General features: G+C 53.1%; 1 protein-coding gene across 1 annotated transcript in view; it reads left to right on the top strand.

Annotated features, from left to right (window-relative positions):
* Positions 1-414: 414 nt before the first annotated feature.
* Positions 415-17057, top strand: part of TMPRSS9 (transmembrane serine protease 9) — a 30435-nt gene continuing 13792 nt past the window's right edge. The window contains exons 1-8 of the mRNA XM_036100982.2: positions 415-848; positions 4533-4660; positions 8196-8263; positions 8372-8547; positions 9399-9443; positions 10297-10410; positions 12652-12823; positions 15279-15553. Of these exons, the coding sequence (XP_035956875.2) occupies positions 707-848; positions 4533-4660; positions 8196-8263; positions 8372-8547; positions 9399-9443; positions 10297-10410; positions 12652-12823; positions 15279-15553 (1120 nt within the window). The 5' untranslated portion in view covers positions 415-706. The remainder of the gene's footprint in view (positions 849-4532; positions 4661-8195; positions 8264-8371; positions 8548-9398; positions 9444-10296; positions 10411-12651; positions 12824-15278; positions 15554-17057) is intronic.

Here is a 17057-nt window from a genome sequence, read left to right as displayed (position 1 = left end):
TCCCGGGGGGCCCGGCGTCCTCAGGAGGCCCTCAGGAGGGGGAGGCAGAGGGTGGGAGTCCCGGAGATGGGCAGACCCCGTGCTGCTGGCGGTGAGGATGGACGGGGGGCCACGGGCCAGGAAAAGGCCGGAGCTGGGTCTCCTGGGGGCCCCGGGGGGACCAGCCTGCCCACGCCGGGGTTTTAGGACTTCTGAGCCCAGAACCGCTCAGTAATAAATCTTCCTTCCCGCCACTGGGTTCGTGGTGATTTGTTACAAGCGTCGCAGAAAGTCGTGCATCCCTCGTGGCGGTGGACCCCAGCGGCCCACGGAGCCCATGTGCACAGGCCCAGCCAGGCGTCCCACGGAACCCATGTTTTTTTTTGTTTTGCTTTGTTTTTTTAAGATTTCACTTACTTATTTGTAGGAGAGACAGCACAAGCAAGGGAAGCGGCAGGCGGAGGGAGAGGCAGGCTCCTTGCTGAGCAGGATGCTGGGTTCCGGATCCCACCTGAGCTGAAGGCAGACACTTAACCGAATGAGCCACCCAGGCAACCCTGAAGTCGTGTTTTATCACTGAGACAGGCACCTGGGGCTCCGTGGGAGGCTGCCACATGTGCACGAGTGAAACCCTTGCTTAGGGGACAAGAAGCATTCTCCAGCTCTGACCCTGTTTTTCGGTCCTTTCTTGCTGGCGTTCAGGTGGCCTTCCCCGGGTCCAGGAGCCATGGAGCCCACAGCGGGTGACTTACAGCTTGTGCCTGGGGCGGCAAAGGAAGTCCCGGCTCCCGATGCCACGTGCTGCCGTGTGGCCCTCTCCGCTGTGGTGGCCACCGGCATTGTCATGGTCACCCTGGGAGTCCTCGTGGGTAAGTGGCTGTGGGCTTGCACGGGTTCACCAGGCGACTTGCACTTGCTTAGGAGTGGCTCAGTGTTATCCGTGTTATGACCCCAGAATCAAAGGGCTGAGCATGCAGGCATGGAATTGAAGGCTGGCCCTCAGGCCACCAGGACATAAGTCAGGCCGGCCAGGAGCCTGGGCCTGGTGTGCACTGGGTGGCGGTCTGGGGTGGGTGGGTGCATGGGTGGGCCAGGCACCGGGTATTCACGTTTCCCGCGGACTGGGCTTTCCCAGGAAGTTTTCACTGTGGGGTAAAAAAGGAGACAAGTTGTGACAGTGAAATGAACTATTTTAAATACTGAGAAATTTGAAAAGTACTTACGCTTTTTGAAGTGTAAAAAACGAACAATGGGGCGCCTGGGTGGCTCAGTCAGTTAAGCATCCGTCTCTTGATTTCAGCTCAGGTCATGATCTCAGGGTCATGAGATCGAGCCCTGCATCAGGCTCCACGCTGGGTGTGGAGTCTGCTTGAGATTCTCTGTCTCTCCCTCTGCCCTGCCCCCCAAAATGAACAGTGGTTTATGCTCCTACAATTCAAGTGGGCCCTGTTTCATATTTGCTTCCAGTAGATAATCATATTATTTAGGGTGAACCATACAAAATTGTGGCCTCTCTATACAAAGTGGGCCTGCGGTTGAAAATAAACAGAGGAAGCTCTCTTTATATTTCGGTAGAATGATCTAGAGATGCCTACGTTAGAAAAAGTAGGGAGAGGTGCCAAACAGCAAGGAAGGAAAACCTGTCTGCCTGTGTGCATCAGTAGTTTTTCTGGAGGGAGTTTCAGAGCCTAAGTAACTGGTTACCTCCGGGCAGGACAGCATATGGTGGATCACAGGAGGGAGATTTGTCAGCAGATGCCCTTTGGTGGCTTCGGATTTTGAACCATGTGGATCTGTTATACCCGTTCACAATGTTGTCTTGTTGCAAAGTATAAAGCCGATCACTGCAGAGGGCCACGGCCTCCCTCGGTTTTCCGTGTGACGTCTCTGTGGTTTACAGCCCCGCAGGTCTCCACACACGGACACGGTTCCGGAGCTGATGTCTCGTGCTGTCTTGTGAGAATGCATGAGGTGCATACCCTCTGGGGACTTGCCCCTCTCCTTCCACCGCGCGTCCTAGTTCCCCTGTGAGACCATGAGCCGTTTTCATTCTTAGCCACCACGTAGAGCAGCTCTTCCAGTGTTGTCTGCCTCATTGCTGCTGGGGATCGCGGCCCTGAGCCCTGCGGGCTGGTTAGAGTTAAAGCAGTTAACATTAAACGGTATTTACAAGTCAATTCCTAGGGCTGCCTGGATGGCTCAGTCAGTTGAGCATCAGACTCAGTTTCAGCTCAGGTCTTGAGCTCAGGGTCCTGAGTTACTCCGCGCCCAGCGTGGAGCCTACTTTAAAAAAAAGTCAGTTCCTCGTCCCCACCAGCCACCTGCATGGGCAGCTCATGGACACCGCACTGGACAGTGCACATCTAGAACATTCTGTCATCACAGAAAGTTCTGGGCAGCAGTGCTCTGGAACAGGCCTATTCTGAGCTGATAAGCTTCCTACAGTTTTATTTGAGGATGTGAAGGTCACCTTTCATTCATGAAATAATGATAGTAAGTGGTGGTTTGAGAGAAAATGTTTTCTTGTGGCAAAACAGTAAGTTGGCAATTCTGCAAGGGTTTCTTTGATTTTTATATGGAGTACGTATGTCTATTTGTTACATATATTTTTTTTTTAAAGATTTATTTATTTGAGAGAGCGAGAATGAGAGAGAGAGAGAGCACATGAGAGTGGGGAGGGTTAGAGGGAGAAACAGACTCCCCACCGAGCAGGGAGCCCGATGCGGCACTCGATCCAGGGACTCCAGGATCATGACCTGAGCCGAAGGCAGTCGCTTAACCAACTGAGCCACCCAGGCGCCCTGTTACGTATTTTTTTTAATTTTTATTTTATTTCACGTTAGTCACCATAGCATACATCATTGGTTTTTGACGTGGTGATCCGTGATTCATTGTTTGCGTATAACACCCCGTGCTCCATGCAGAACGTGCCCTCCTGTACATATTTATGGAACATCTGGGGTACCTCGCAGCCTGGCGTGACTGGCAGAGGCCCCCTAATGGCTGTGGGCGTCAAATGCAGGAAAGTTTGTGCTGTGGGTGTGCATGTGTGTGTGTTCGCGCACGCACATGTGCGAATGTCCTCACACCAGGGGGAGGCAGGGGCGTCCTGGAAGCACGCACACATGCTGAGAACAACATAAATACAATCCCCATCAGGACCCCTGAAACTAAGGAAGGCTTTAAGGAACATTTACACAGTTTTAAAATTTTTGTTCAATTAAAATTAAAATGTATCCCCTTCTCACAGCTCAGAATTTTAGTTGGCGATGTTAGCCTTGAGGGAAGCTGGGCATCGGGTACACAGGACCTCCCGGCTATTTCTGAGCTTCCTGTGGGTCTGTCATTATTTCAGAGGGACAACAGGCTTAGTTGGGGGTAGCCCAGCTGGCTCAGTCCGTGGAGCGAGCGATTCTTGATCTTGGGGTTGTGAGTTCAGGTCCCACGTTGGGTGTAGTGATTACTTTGGGGGGAAAAAAAGAAAGGCTTAGTTGGGATACGGAGCATAAACGCTTTGGTCTCCACAACAGGGTGCTCGTTTCTGTTGTTAGCTTCTCAAATGAGAAATCAAACTATGTTTGGAATTGGCTCCGAACGTGTATTCTACCATATTGAATAAATAAAGATCTAAATATCTACCTAGACGAATATTCATTCACAATACATAGAATTGGGACCCAGCTTTTACGGTTTATGTGGCCGCTACTTTCGTTTTTTTTTTTTTAATATCGTAATTATGGTCATTTTTTTGCTAGTGTGTCATTTTGTGAGTTCTAACGTATTTTCGACAGAAACCCATGTTTTCGGTGGTTGCTATTGTGGTCTTTATTTTAAGACTTTTTGTGACTCTTAGTCTTGGGTATTGTGTACTTTTTGTGACTGGAGCAGAGCAGGCGTGGGTCACGTCAGCTGCAGGTGCGGCACATGGTTGGACAAGTCCGCAGGTGTGCTGGGCTCGCCCGCTGCCCGCGCCACGTGGCCCTCCTGCAGGATCCCTGCCGCACCCCCACTCCCCTGCACCCGCTCTGCCCCTCCCCACCTGTGTTTGTGGGTCTGAGTCTTTGCTGTTGCGTACTTCTGACGCCGCGTTTCCAACAGTTGGAAACCCGTGTTCTTTCACAGGGTGGCATCATGAGAGTGGCCCGGGGTTGTGGCTGGGATCAGGCCCCTGTGGCATCTGGTGGGCATTGCTCCAAATTGGAGGGAGGGTCTTCTGAGGCCATTTCAGCCACTTTGGGCGGAAGCCGGCTTCAGGCCCTGAGCCAGGCACACCTGGTGAGACGGGTGAGCAGGAGCCAGTCCCGTCCTCAAAACACCAGGGACGTCTGGGCGCCTTGAGGTGGGTGATCATAGAGTCCGTCATCGAACCCAGAACGTGTGTGAGAGGTGACAGGGGGCACTGTTGATGATCACTCAGGGCCCCCAGGAAGTCGGCCCACCAGCTGTTTGTTGGGGTGACGGCCCCTGGGTGGCTGGGGGCCTTTGAGGCTGACTTAACTGCACCCTGACCCCGAAGGTGGGGCTCTCTCACGGGGCCCTGGTCTTGTCCGCAGCCTCCCTCTCTACACAGGGTGTCGACGTGGAGCACACGGCTGAGCTGCAAGGGGTCCAGTATGCCCGCAGCTTGCAGCAAGAGACCTCCGAGTACTACCGCACGCTGACGCCCACTCTGGAAAGGCTGGTGAGGGCAGCCAGGGGCTGTGTCCGGGCGAGCAGAGCAGGGGGGACGGCCAGGCAGGCACTGAGGCGGGGAAGAGGGCACGTGGGGCCAAGAGGACGAGGCTGCCGTGGCCGGCGCTGGTGGGCTCTGGAATGCAGGGCAGGGCGGCATCGGTGGGGACTGACCCCTGCTGGGCTCGTAGGTACGTCAGAAGGTTGTAAGTTTTAGTCCATTGGCGAGATCAGAACCCGCACACAGGGCTGGTGGGAACCTGAAAGAGGGCAGCCGCTGTGGAAGCAGGCAGGCAGTCGGTCAGGTCAAATGGTTTCCATAGGGTCCAGCAATTGTGTGTGTAGGTGTCCACCCAAGAGAAATGAAAGTTCACGTCCACACAGAAAGCCCTCACACCCATGTCCACGGCAGCAGGACTCATAAGAGCCAAAAAGTGGAAACACCCAAATGCCCATTGTTGGGTGAATGGATAAACGCAAGGAGGTCCACCCACGCACGGGAGCATCCCTCGGCCACGAGCACAGGCGCCCACGCATGCTGCCCCGGGACGGACCCCGAGCCCACGACGCTCAGGGAGGGACCCAGACACAGAAGGCCATATGGGGTGTGAGTCCACGTGGGTGACACGTCCAGAGCAGGCTCATCCATGGACGGGAAGGGGGCTCGTGGGGCCGGGGGAGGGGTATGACTGTTAGGGGAGATGGGGTTTCTTTTGGGCTGATGGAATGTTTGAAAACTGGTTGCGGGGATGGTGCAAAACTCTGTGAATGCACTAAAACCCATCTGGTTGTACACTCTTAAAAGGTAAGTTGTAAGTTAGGTGAATTATATCTCAACTTAATATATTCTAAATTTCATTCTCAGAGAAGCAGGAGGGTCACTAGGTGAGAAGTCACAGTTTGAAAGGAGCACTCTGCCTGTGGCCGGGAGGCTGTGTGGTACGACATGAGAAAAGCAGGGCGGCATTGCCGAGTCATCACCGCCCACACCGGGGTCAGCACACTTTTCCTCTAAGGCCAGACAGGCAAGATCTTTGGCATCTCGGGCCAGGCACTCACTGGCCCAACTACTCAGCTTGGCCTGAGGCATCTTGAGAGGTGCCACAGGGGACAGGAGAATGAGCGGGTATGGCTCTGTGCCAATAAAACTTTTGTGGACGGGGTGCCTGGGTGGCTCAGTCGTTAGGCGTCTGCCTTCGGCTCAGGTCATGGTCCCAGGGTCCTGGGATCGAGCCCCGCATCGGGCTCCCTGATCAGCGGGAAGCCTGTTTCTCCCTCTCTCACTTCCCCTGCTTGTGTTCCCTCTCTCGCTGTGTCTCTCTCTCTGTTAAACAAAATCTTAAAGAAAAAAGAAAAACAATATTTGTGGACACTGAAATACACATTTCAAATCTCCATGTGACATGAAATACTATTTTTCTTTTGATTTTCTCCAACCATTTAAAAATGGAAACACCATTCTTAGTTTCTGAACTGTACAAACACAGGCAATGACTTGAATTTGGCCCATGGGTGTTAGCTTCCTGATCTCAGTCCCACACCCTCAAGCATTGTCCAAAAGAAATAAAACAAGCCCCATGCATAATTTAAAATTTTCTAGCAGCTACATTAAGGAAAAAACAGGGGGCGCCTGGGTGGCTCAGTTGTTAAGTGTCTGCCTTCGGCTCAGGTCATGATCCCAGGATTCTGGGTTGGAGCCCCGCATCGGGCTCCCTGCTCAGCGGGAAGCCTGCTTCTCCCTCTCCCACTCCCCCTGCTTGTGTTGCCTCTCTCGCTGTCTTTCTCTCTGTCAAATAAATGAATAAAATTAAAATAAATAAATTCTTAAAAAAAAAAGAAAACAGGTAAATTTAATTTTAATAATATATTTAACCCAGAACATCCAGAGTATTATCATTTCGTGTCATCGACATAAAGCAGGTATTGAGAAGACATTTCATATTCTTTTTTTTCTTTTTTGCATTGAGTCTTCAAAACCCAGTGTGCATTTTGCACTCACATCTCAATATGGATGCTAAGTTTTTATCAGGAATACCTGATTGATACGTAGATTCCATAACATTTACATATGTAAGTTGCTCCAAATATACCTAAGAATTTTCTGGTAACTGGAGTATCTGTTTTAGAATTTAAGCATGAACTAACTAAAATGTAGAAACCAGTTCCTTCATAACCAGCCGTGTTTCAGAAGCTCAGTAGCCGTGTGTGACTGGTGGCTGGCACGTGGGGCAGGCAGGTGGAGAATACTTGCTGAAATTTGTGGACTGTTCTGTGGGCCAGCAGGTCTGCATGCGGGCAATAGGGACACGGACTTGGAGAGTAGAAATAAGAAAAACAGGTTGGAGGGAATTTTAGGAGGCAGAACTGTGTATTGTGAGCTTCAGAAGCAGGCCTGGTGACAGAACACTGACCATGAACAGGGACACCGTTAGTAACTCCACTGGGAGAGCAGGTAAATTGGGACATCTTGTCACCCTAGGTATAGGTCACATGAGGTGCCAAGGGGACTCTCAGGAACCCCCAGCCTTGGCGCTGCACCTGGAACAACACCCATCCCAGTTCCCAGGACAGGAACCTTTCAGTGCTAAACCTGAGACAGTCCTAGGAGAAGTGGACAGTAGTCACCTGAACACCACACGGAGGATAAGCAAGTTCTAGTAGCATCTGTTTGCGCAAAGCAGGATTTTCTTAATGTAAAATTCATGTAAAATAACCATTTTTTAAAAAGTTTTATTAAGTGATCTCTTCGCCCGATGTGGGGCTCGAACTCACAACCCCAAAATCAAGAGTCAAATGCTCGGGGTGCCTGGGTGGCTCAGTCGTTAAGTGTCTGCCTTTGGCTCAGGTCATGATCCCGGGGTCCTGGGATCGAGCCCCGTGTTGGGCTCCCTGCTCCGTGGGGAGCCTGCTTCTCCCTCTGCCACTCCTGCTTGTGCTCGCTTGCTCTCTCTGTCAAATAAATCTTTCAAAAAGTCAGATGCTCTACCAACTGAGCCAGCCAGGAGCCCCAAAATTAACCATTTTTAAAGTGAACAATTCTGGCATTTACTGTATTCACAAAATTGTGCAACCATTACCTCTGTCTAGTTCCAGAACATTCCATCACTCCCAAAGCAACCCCATCCCCATTAGCCATCACTCCCCAGCCCCCGGCCCCCACGAGCCCCCTTCCCATCCGTGGATGAGCCTGTTCTGGGCGTGTCACCCACGTGGACTCACACCCCGTGTGGCCTTCTGTGTCTGGTTCCCTCCCTTAGCGTCGTGGGCTCGGGTCCGTCCCCGGGGCCGCGTGTGTGGGCGCCTTGTTCCTGTTCATGTGGATGGACCACATTTTATCCATCCATCTGCTGATAGGGCAATATTTTCATCCAAGTAACTTCCAAGTGCCTTTTCCCTGTCGTTTACACAGCTCTGTGACTCTGTGTGTACTGGGTGTGAGAAGGGGCATTTTCCGTGCCTCTAGCTCTGCGTGCACGCGGCAGGTCCCCGCGGGACGGGCACCTACTCTGTGGCCTCCGCGTGTACCGCTGTTGTTTCTGTTGCAGTTTGTGAGCAGCTTCCAGAAGACAGAGTTGGAGGCCAGCTGTGTGGGCTGTACCGTGCTAGGTTACAGGTGAGTCAGGGCCTCCTCCGGGTGAAGCAAGCCTGGTGGACACCCAAGAGATTCCAGAAGATTCCAGCAGGAGCCCTCCCTCTCCAAGGGCTTCTCTCCTACCTGCAGGGATGGGAATTCCAGTGTCTTCGTGCATTTCCGGCTACACTTCTTGCTGCAAGCCCTGCAGTCACTGAGCCTGGGCCTGGAGGAGGAGCTGTTGCAGCAGGGACTCAGAGCAAGGCTGCAGGGGCATGGCATCCCCCTGGCTGCCCACGGCACCATCGTGTCCGCTGAGCTCACAGGCAAGTAGGCAACAGACACTGGAGGAATTAGGAGGCGGCTGTGGGAGAGGAGACCGTTGAAAGTTGCAGTAAACTAGGTTTCCCACAGTTGTTCCCTCTGATGAAAAGTAAACTCGTGCACAATACTTTTCCCTCAGGGGTACGGAGCAGGTAACAGCACCTGCAGATGGCCAGAGCGTGAATGCTTTTGTCTTTGCAGCCCGCTGGATCTCTGTTGAGCCTACTCAACTCTGCTGTTGTAACAGGAGGGTTAAAGACAGAACATAAACAAATGGGCACAGTTGTGTATTGATAAAACTTTATTTATAGAATCATATGGTGGGCTGCATGTGGCCCACAGCCATTGTTTGCCAACCTTGGTATAGGAATAAGAGTAAATGCTGTGCCCTAAAATCTGATGATGCAGATTCCCTATCACGTACCAGAAACTTCACATAAAACCTGATGATGCGGTGCATCGTGATGAGAGCCAGACGTGAGTTCAGTGTGTCATCAAGTTAAAAACTGATGGCCTTGACCCTGCCCTGCAGGACATTTATGGTCCTTCCCCACCTACCCTGACATGTTAGTGGACTCTTAGTAACCTCTATATCAGTGCTAATTGAATTCTCCGTTTCCTGCCTGCACAGCACTGAGGTGACCACCAGCCCCATGTGGCTCTGGAGCGCATGTCATGCAGCCAGTGACCAAGCAAGAGATTGTTTCATCTGATTTCATCTTAAATTGATTTAAGTTAGAATGTAAGGGGCTCCCACGGTGCACAGTGCAGCTCTCGGCTTTGCAATCTGATGTTTTCAAAGAACTGTGGAACTCGTGGAGTGAGCTTCTGTCTCTTGTCTGTTTCACTGCAGGAAGTCAGAAAGGGCCACTGACAGAAAGAGACTTAAAATCAGCAGGTATGTCCTACCCTCTCCCATGGAGCTCCCTGCCCTCTGCCGAGTTTCTCCGATTGCAGTCATGTGGAGAGGTTTCCCAAGACTTCTTTCCAGTACACAAAGGAGTCCCTCAAATGCAGTAAATACTACTTTTGCACAGCAGTCTCCTCCAGGGGGCCGGGAGGGGATAGAGTCATAGTCCTGTGTGGGCAGAGGACTTAAAGACGAGACATTTTGAATTACACATGACCAAACACGAGTGAGGGAGAACAGTAACAATTTTTTTTGAAAAGTGGTGGAAATCTGCCTTTAAAAGACAAAAACAGACAGTTTGGAAAAAAATAAAAAAGAGTGGGTGCCACACAGAGTCCTCCACTAGAGGTGATCCAGGCCCCAGGGGACTCTGGGTAGTGTCCGGGGACATCTGTGGTTGTAAGGAGTGGGGGCTCCTGGCATCGAGTGGGTAGGACCAGGAGGGCTGCTCAACCCCCACAGAGAACAGTCCGGCCCCAAATGTGAACTGTATACTTAAAATGGTTAGCGTGGTAAACTTTAAGTTGTACGTGTTTTACCACAACTTGAAACGTTCAATTTCACCTGTATCTTGCTTTAGAAAATCGTGGGTGCTGGAAGATGTGGGAGTCCATGTGCTGGGCCTACATTTCTGTTGCATCGCCCTGGCCTTCGTGCTGACCGACGTTCTTGTTATGTCTCCGTACTAATTCTGAGAAAATTATTTCAGAAACGTTCAGGGCTAAAAAAGTAAAAAAGAGATGTTTTCCATGCTCTAGAGGCTCTGAGTAGATGGTGGCATCTTGCTGCAGCCAGGAGAGATGGAGCGGGGATCAGGAACTTGGTTCTTTTTTGCCCTCAGGTCACTGTCCAGGGAACACCTTTTCCTGCCAGAACAGCCAGTGTGTGACCAAAGTGAACCCGGAGTGTGACGACCGAGTGGATTGCTCCGATGGATCTGATGAGGCCCACTGTGGTCAGTCTCCTATCTGGCCGGTCTCTGGGCCACGTCCCTTTCCAGGGTCAGCTGCTGGCTCTGCTCTCTGGCCCACTGTGCACATTACACATGGGCCCGGTATTCACTGTAGCTGGGCTTAGAAAAGCAGGGGGCAGGGGGTGGCCGGGTACCCATGATATGGCTGAACAGACAGGTCCTCACCAGACTGTGGGAAGCCTCAGATGCCAGGACCTGGAGCTCTGTCCTATATGCAGTGGGATTTGGGCAAGGGAATCTTACAATTAAAGTGCTGTAAGAGTAGCCAACATTTTCTAGCAATGCTAGCCCACACAATAGGGTAAGGGCAGCAGTTTAAGCGTGGAAAGGAAGGGGGAAGACAATCCTAATGTGCAGTGGATGTGATTGTCTATATAAATGAATTAATAAATTGATTAACCAGCTGTTAGAAAATAAGACCGTTCAACACTGAGACGAGAGTAAGATGAACATCAACACAAAGAAAAGCTGTTGGTGTGCTTTATACAAGGAAAAACAGATCAGAGGGTAAAAGGCAAAAATCCCAGTTGTGATCAATAGCAGCAAAAAATAAACATGTCAAGCCTATAATGTTACATAGAATTATAAAACTTCACTGAAGGACATAAAAGTGGACTAAATTGAGACATAGCATTTCACAAAAAGATGTATGTATGAGAATTTTGAAACTTGCAAAATACATGGTGAAGGAGACATTTGTAGCGTGTGGCACCTGATGTGAAGGACGGTCTGTGGAGGCCGATTGAGCAAGGCCCCCCTCAAGGTCAGTGATTCACTGGAAGGACTCTCAGAACTCAGGTGTTCTCTGCACGGTTACAGCTTCTTCCAGTGAAAAGGTCATCAAAGGAAAAGGCGCACAGGGCAGAGTGTGGGCAAGACCGGGAGTGAGCAAGTTTCCCGCTGCCCTCTCCTGGCCCTGAACTAACTGTCCCAGCAGCAGCATGTGACAGCACACACAGAGTGTTTCCAACTTACGGCAGCCTTGTGTCCAGGGTCTGTCCTGGGGGTTGGTCACGTGGCCATGTAACACCGGCACAGAGTCCCAGAGCTGCCAGAATGAAGTGCTGTAAACGGAGTGGCCGTAACAGTGGAAATGTCCCCTGTCACAATGCGCGGGGCTGGAGGCCCGAGGTCAAGGTGTCCGAGGGTCTGGTTCCTCCTGAGCTGGTGGAGAATCTGTTTCCTGTTTCTCTCCCAGCTTCTGGGGTTTGTTGGATGCCTGGCATTCCTTGGCTTGTAGAAGTGTCATCCAGATCTCTGCTGTCATGTTCACATGGCCTTCTCCTCGTGTGCAAGTCTGTGTCCAAGTTTCCCCTTTTCAGGAGGACACCAGTAATTGGATTTAGGGCCCTCACTCATGACTTCATCTTACTTGGATCATCTGTGAAGACCCTATTTCCAAATAAATCACATTCACAGGTACTGGGGGTTAAAATTTCAACATCTTTTCAGGGGTTGCAACTCAGCCCATAACACTTAGTTTGCAGCCCCTCCAGAGGTCAAGCGGATCCCACATGGCCCAAGGCCATCAGTCACACTGTAGCTTAAACTTTCTGGGCGACCTAATGCCCCAGGTAGACAGAGCTGCTCTTACCATGCAACATTCCAGGGGCTTAGAGAGCTCCTCCCAGGAGGTGGTCAAGGGCCGACCTTCTTTGAAATGTGCAATGTTTGGACAGTCCGGGGCTGCTGAGTTCACTGTTTACTGCATAGCAACATGAGCTGCGGTAGAGACATCAGGAGGGGCCCGTGGCGGGGAGGAAAAGGAGGAAAATGCCCACCAGACAGGTAGAAACACAAGAAGGCAAGGTGTTGGCCCTTTGGTTTATGAGTTAGCACAACCCCAAATCAAGTCAGAAGTGTGAAGTTCCTACCCGGACCTAGCCTTTGGCCAGGAACCACATGACAGATGTAATATGGCAAAGTCAAAGTTGCATGAAGGCCACCTGTGCTCGAGGCAGAGAAAGGATTCCTGGTTGGAGGCGTTCTCGGCCACTCCCTGGTGCATGCAGTCTTTGGGTGTTTGACCTTTGTTGGGCAGCTGGAGATGGGGCAGGAGGGGACAGGGAGACCCCAAAGGAGTCAGCAAAGCCAAGTGCAAGGGATCTAGAGCATGTGTTTCAACAAGAGGGCTGGGGGATGAGAGATTCCGCATGGACATGCTGGGAGCACGGTCACGGCCCTGCCTTCTGGGGCTCCTGGTTGATGACCTCTGTCTTGCAGACTGCGGTCTACAGCCTGGCTGGAAAACGGCCGGCCGGATCGTGGGCGGCATGGAAGCGTCCCCCGGGGAGTTCCCGTGGCAAGTCAGCCTTCGAGAAAACAATGAACACTTCTGTGGGGCTGCCATCGTCGGGGCCCAGTGGCTGGTGTCTGCAGCCCACTGCTTCAACGAGTGAGCCCCACACCCCTCCGTCCCACCTTCCTTCCCACTCTGGGAGCGCCACCTTTCCTGGGTCCACAGAGCCCTGTGGAGCTCTCTTCTTTTCCTTTCCTTCTTTCTTTTTTGTTGTTGAATCTGAATGTGTTCTTATTATTTTTATTTTTAAAATCACGGTAAAATTTACATAACATGAATTTACCACTTTAACCATTAGAATTCAGCGGCGTGAAGCACACTCACATCATCATGCAACCACCCCCACCCTCCGTCTCCAGAACTTTCCATCTCCCTAAACTGAGACTCTGTCCCCACGAAGCACGGACTCCCCACCCCCTGCCCCAGCCCCGGCTCCCACCCTCTCCTCTCTGTCTGTGTGGATGGGACTCCTCTGGGGACCTCCTGGGAGTGGGGTCCTGCGGGATGTGTCCTTCAGGGTCTGGCTCCTCTCGCTGAGCCCAGTGTCCTTGGGGTCCCTCCGCGTCGTGGCAGGTGTCAGGGCCCCTTCCTTTCTTCTTCAGGCTGAATAATGACGTTCCATTACATGGATATACCACATTCTGTGTATCTACTCATCCGTTGCTAGATATGGGCTGTTCCCACCTCTTGGCTACCGTGAATCCTGCTGCTGCGAACAGGGGTGTGCAAACATCTCTTCAGGACTCTTCTTTCAGTTCTTCTGGGTATAGACTCAGAAGTGGGATTGCCGGGTCATCGGGTAATTCCGTGTTTAACCCTTTGAGGACCCTCCAGTTTCCCACGGGGGCTGCACAGTTTCCCGCCACTGCCAGCCGTGTGGGAGGCTCCAGGTTCCCCACATCCTCACCAACACTTGTTACTGTTGAGCTGTCTTAGTGGGGTCGCACTGTGGTCATGGTTTGCGTTCCCTGATGGCCAGTGACGTGGAGCGTCCATTTGTAGGTCTTCTTCCGAGAAATGTCTGTTCATGTCCTTTGCCCATTTTTGAACCGGGTTGTTGCTTGTCGTTGTTGAGAATGGTCAGGGTCTTTAACGAACCAGAGTGGCTGATCCCAGAATGGAGCTGGTCAAAGGTGGGAGAAGGTTCTAGAAGCCCCTGCACCAGGCACTGCTGTTTGGTTGCTGCAGTCGGAGGAGTCCTGGGGAGAGGGCAGGGCAGCAGCATCCTGGGCTCCTCAGAGAGACCACTGCCCACCGACTACCCCGTGGGATGCCGGTGAGCCCGAGTGCAACCTGCTGTCTGCCTCGGGGTGACGGTCCGGGGGACAGACGTCAGAAACAGGGACAGCTCAGGACAGCAGGAGTTGGGGGTTTTCCACTTGAAGTTTTATTCCCCCCATGTGTTACCATGGCAGTATTTAAGCAGATAGAAGAGGTAGAAACAGTAGAGCCAACGCCTGGGTACCTGTTCCCTGATCTCGGCGAGGGATCGCGTTTTGCCGTGTTAGCGCTGGTTCCTGCTGCCTGCCCCGTATCTGGGCCTTTACATGCATCCGTGTGTGCACCTCTCTTTGCCAAACCGTTTGATATCCCCTCTGACCCTGCTGCTCATGTCTGCACAAATAAGGGACGGTCCCCCGCACGCCCGTAATGCCGTCCCACGCCGCACCGCCGAGGGAAGGTCCGGCCCCACGCTGTCCGCCAGCATCCTGTCCGCGTCCGGCTTGCCCCAGTTGTCCTGAGGGCCTGTTACAGCTACCTTTGTTTTTTTCTTTTTTACTCTGATATAATACAGATAATGTAAAATTTACCATTTGAACCATTTTTAAGGCAGTAAGAGTTTTGGCCTTGAGCTGAGTTAAGATACCGAGAGAGGGTGGGCGAAGAGGGGAGGGCTCTGTGAAACAGAACCCAGCCTCGTCCCGTGTTTCTGCCGGGAAGTGTGCTGTTCCTTGACTGACTGTGGGGCCCATGAGGCGCCTCGCAGGGCTGGGCTTAGGGTGAGGAGAGCGAGGCCCTCGCCGGGGGGGGCGAAATGTAGGGGGTCACCAGGAACAGACATCGTGACGAGTAATATCTCATGTGTTGCAAAAAAATCAAAATGAGTGCAAAGAAAAAAATCAACAATGAACGGAATATCCAGCTCTGAAATCGAGACCAGAGCTAACGGGCCAGGGCTCGGGGAAGGCGAGGGAGGCGAGCGGAGCCGGCCCAGGCCGACCCCGTGCTTACGTCAGGTGTCCCTGCTTTGTTCACCGTGGGCCTTCTGCATTCGTTCAGGTGTTTTGCTGCCTGGTCTGTGGTTTGGGGCGCCCCCTTAACATTTCGTACCCAGATCTGTCTTTGCCGAGAGTGTTGATCCTCGGGGCAGGATGGATTTCTTTTGCATTTATGTTCACTTTTGACAACGTTGCGTGGAAATACCGGTTGTGATGATTGGGTTTCGGGGCGCCCCCTTAACGTTCACCCCCCCGGGAGAGTGCCTCCCTCGCCTCCCGCTGCCGCCTGTCCCGTGGGTGGGCCTCTGAGCTGCGGTCCGTCTGTCCTGCAGGTTCCAAGACCCGAGAGAGTGGGTGGCCTACGCGGGCACGACGTACCTCAGCGGGGCCGAGGCCAGCACGGTGCGGGCGCGCGTGGCCCGCATCCTCCCGCACCCGCTCTACAACGCGGACACGGCCGACTTCGACGTGGCGGTACTGCGGCTGGACAGCCCCCTGCCCTTCGGCAGGCACGTCCAGCCCGTGTGCCTCCCCGCAGCCACGCACGTCTTCCCGCCCCGGAGGAGGTGCCTGATCTCCGGCTGGGGCTACCTCAGGGAGGACTTCCGTAAGTGCTGCGCTCGGCGGCTGGGCCGCGGCGCGGGGGGTCCAAACACAGCCCACCCCGCTGTCCTGATCCTGTGCTCCGAGCGCACCTGCCCAGTGGGGGGTGTTCCCAGCCCCAGACGGGCCCTCGGGGAGATCTCGTGGTCACTGGCGTGCATGCGAGGAGCGTGCTTGCCACCTGTTGCTTCAGCTCCGACCAGAAACCAGTGTCCTTTTTTGCCTTTTTGTGCATTCTGAGGGTGATTTCTAAAAGGGCCCCGAGAGTACCGATGGGGGGCCGGCCGGCGTTCCTAAGTGCAGGGAGGCTGGGGTGTGTCTGGTGAGGAGCGCGCGTCAGGTACCTGCCGTCTGGGGTGAGCGACAGCGCCGCTGGCTCGCGTTCAGGTGAAGGACTCGACGGTGTGCGTTAACTATGGCGCGTTTAGACAGAAGCACGTGTAACATGAGGTTACGTATCGGTCGGTTCTCGAAAATGTTGGGACCAGAGGCTCGTGTCCTCCTGTCCCGTGATCCTCCAGAGGCCATGCTTCCTACTCACTAATTCGGGGTTCGCGGTGACTTCACAAAACGGAACTGCCTCGGATGAGAGCCGCCTTTCATGTGACGGGATGTCGTGGGGAAACCGAAATGGGCTGGGGGACAGCTGTAGGGAAGGCCCCAGGACAGAGACGCCTCGGGTCCGGCCTGCTGGAGGAGGCAGAGCCTCAGGGAACAGGAGGGCGTCCTGCAGCGAGAATTCCCAGCGTCGCGGAAAGTTCTATTGGATGACGCCATCTAGAGCGTTCTAGAGCAAACTGTCCAACACAGCCACTAGCCCCGGGCCGGCTCAGCGGCTGTGTGGGTTTTCATGGACAGTGCAGGGAGTGGGGGATGCCCTAGGGCCCCCAGGTTCGGGGGCAGCTCTACCCTGCATGAAGGGTCTGGGGATCCAACGTGGCTGACCTCCCTCGCAGGGCCCACTGCCTGTGTTCTGGGGTTTTCCCCGGTCTCTTTTTACCTGACACGAAAGAAAGAATGCTGGGTGATTTTTACATCTTCTGAAAAGGAAAGGTATTGGCCACATGGACCTAATTAGGAGGGAAGACGATCCAGACACATTCGAGCCTCCCCAGCTCACCGAGCGCTGGTCCAGGGGACTGGGCAGGAAGCAGAACAGTCTCCCTGCGTGGGGCTCAGCCCAGACCAGCACCATCCAAGAGCACTTTCCTTGGGACGGCCGTGCTTTACTAGGTCTGTGTCCCCTCCTGCAGGAGACGCCAGCCCCCTGCAGCGTGGCCCGTGCGCCTGAGAAACTGAGTCGTGCGTTTTATTTCATTTGAACGCATTTAGATCTGCATTTAAGTAGCCACGTGTGGCCAGCGGCTACCGTTCTGGACAGCACAGCTCTAGAGGGAAGTAGGTCGTAAAGATGGCAGATGGGGATGGACACAGTGGAGGAAAGTAAGGTAGGGATGGGGTGGGGGCTGCAGCTTTAAGTAGGTGGTCAGGAGGGGCTTCTTAAGAAA

The sequence above is a fragment of the Halichoerus grypus genome, chromosome 1, assembly GCF_964656455.1.
Source record: "Halichoerus grypus chromosome 1, mHalGry1.hap1.1, whole genome shotgun sequence".
Classification (NCBI taxonomy): Eukaryota; Metazoa; Chordata; class Mammalia; order Carnivora; family Phocidae; genus Halichoerus; species Halichoerus grypus.
This window is presented reverse-complemented; position numbering and strand designations above follow the sequence as displayed.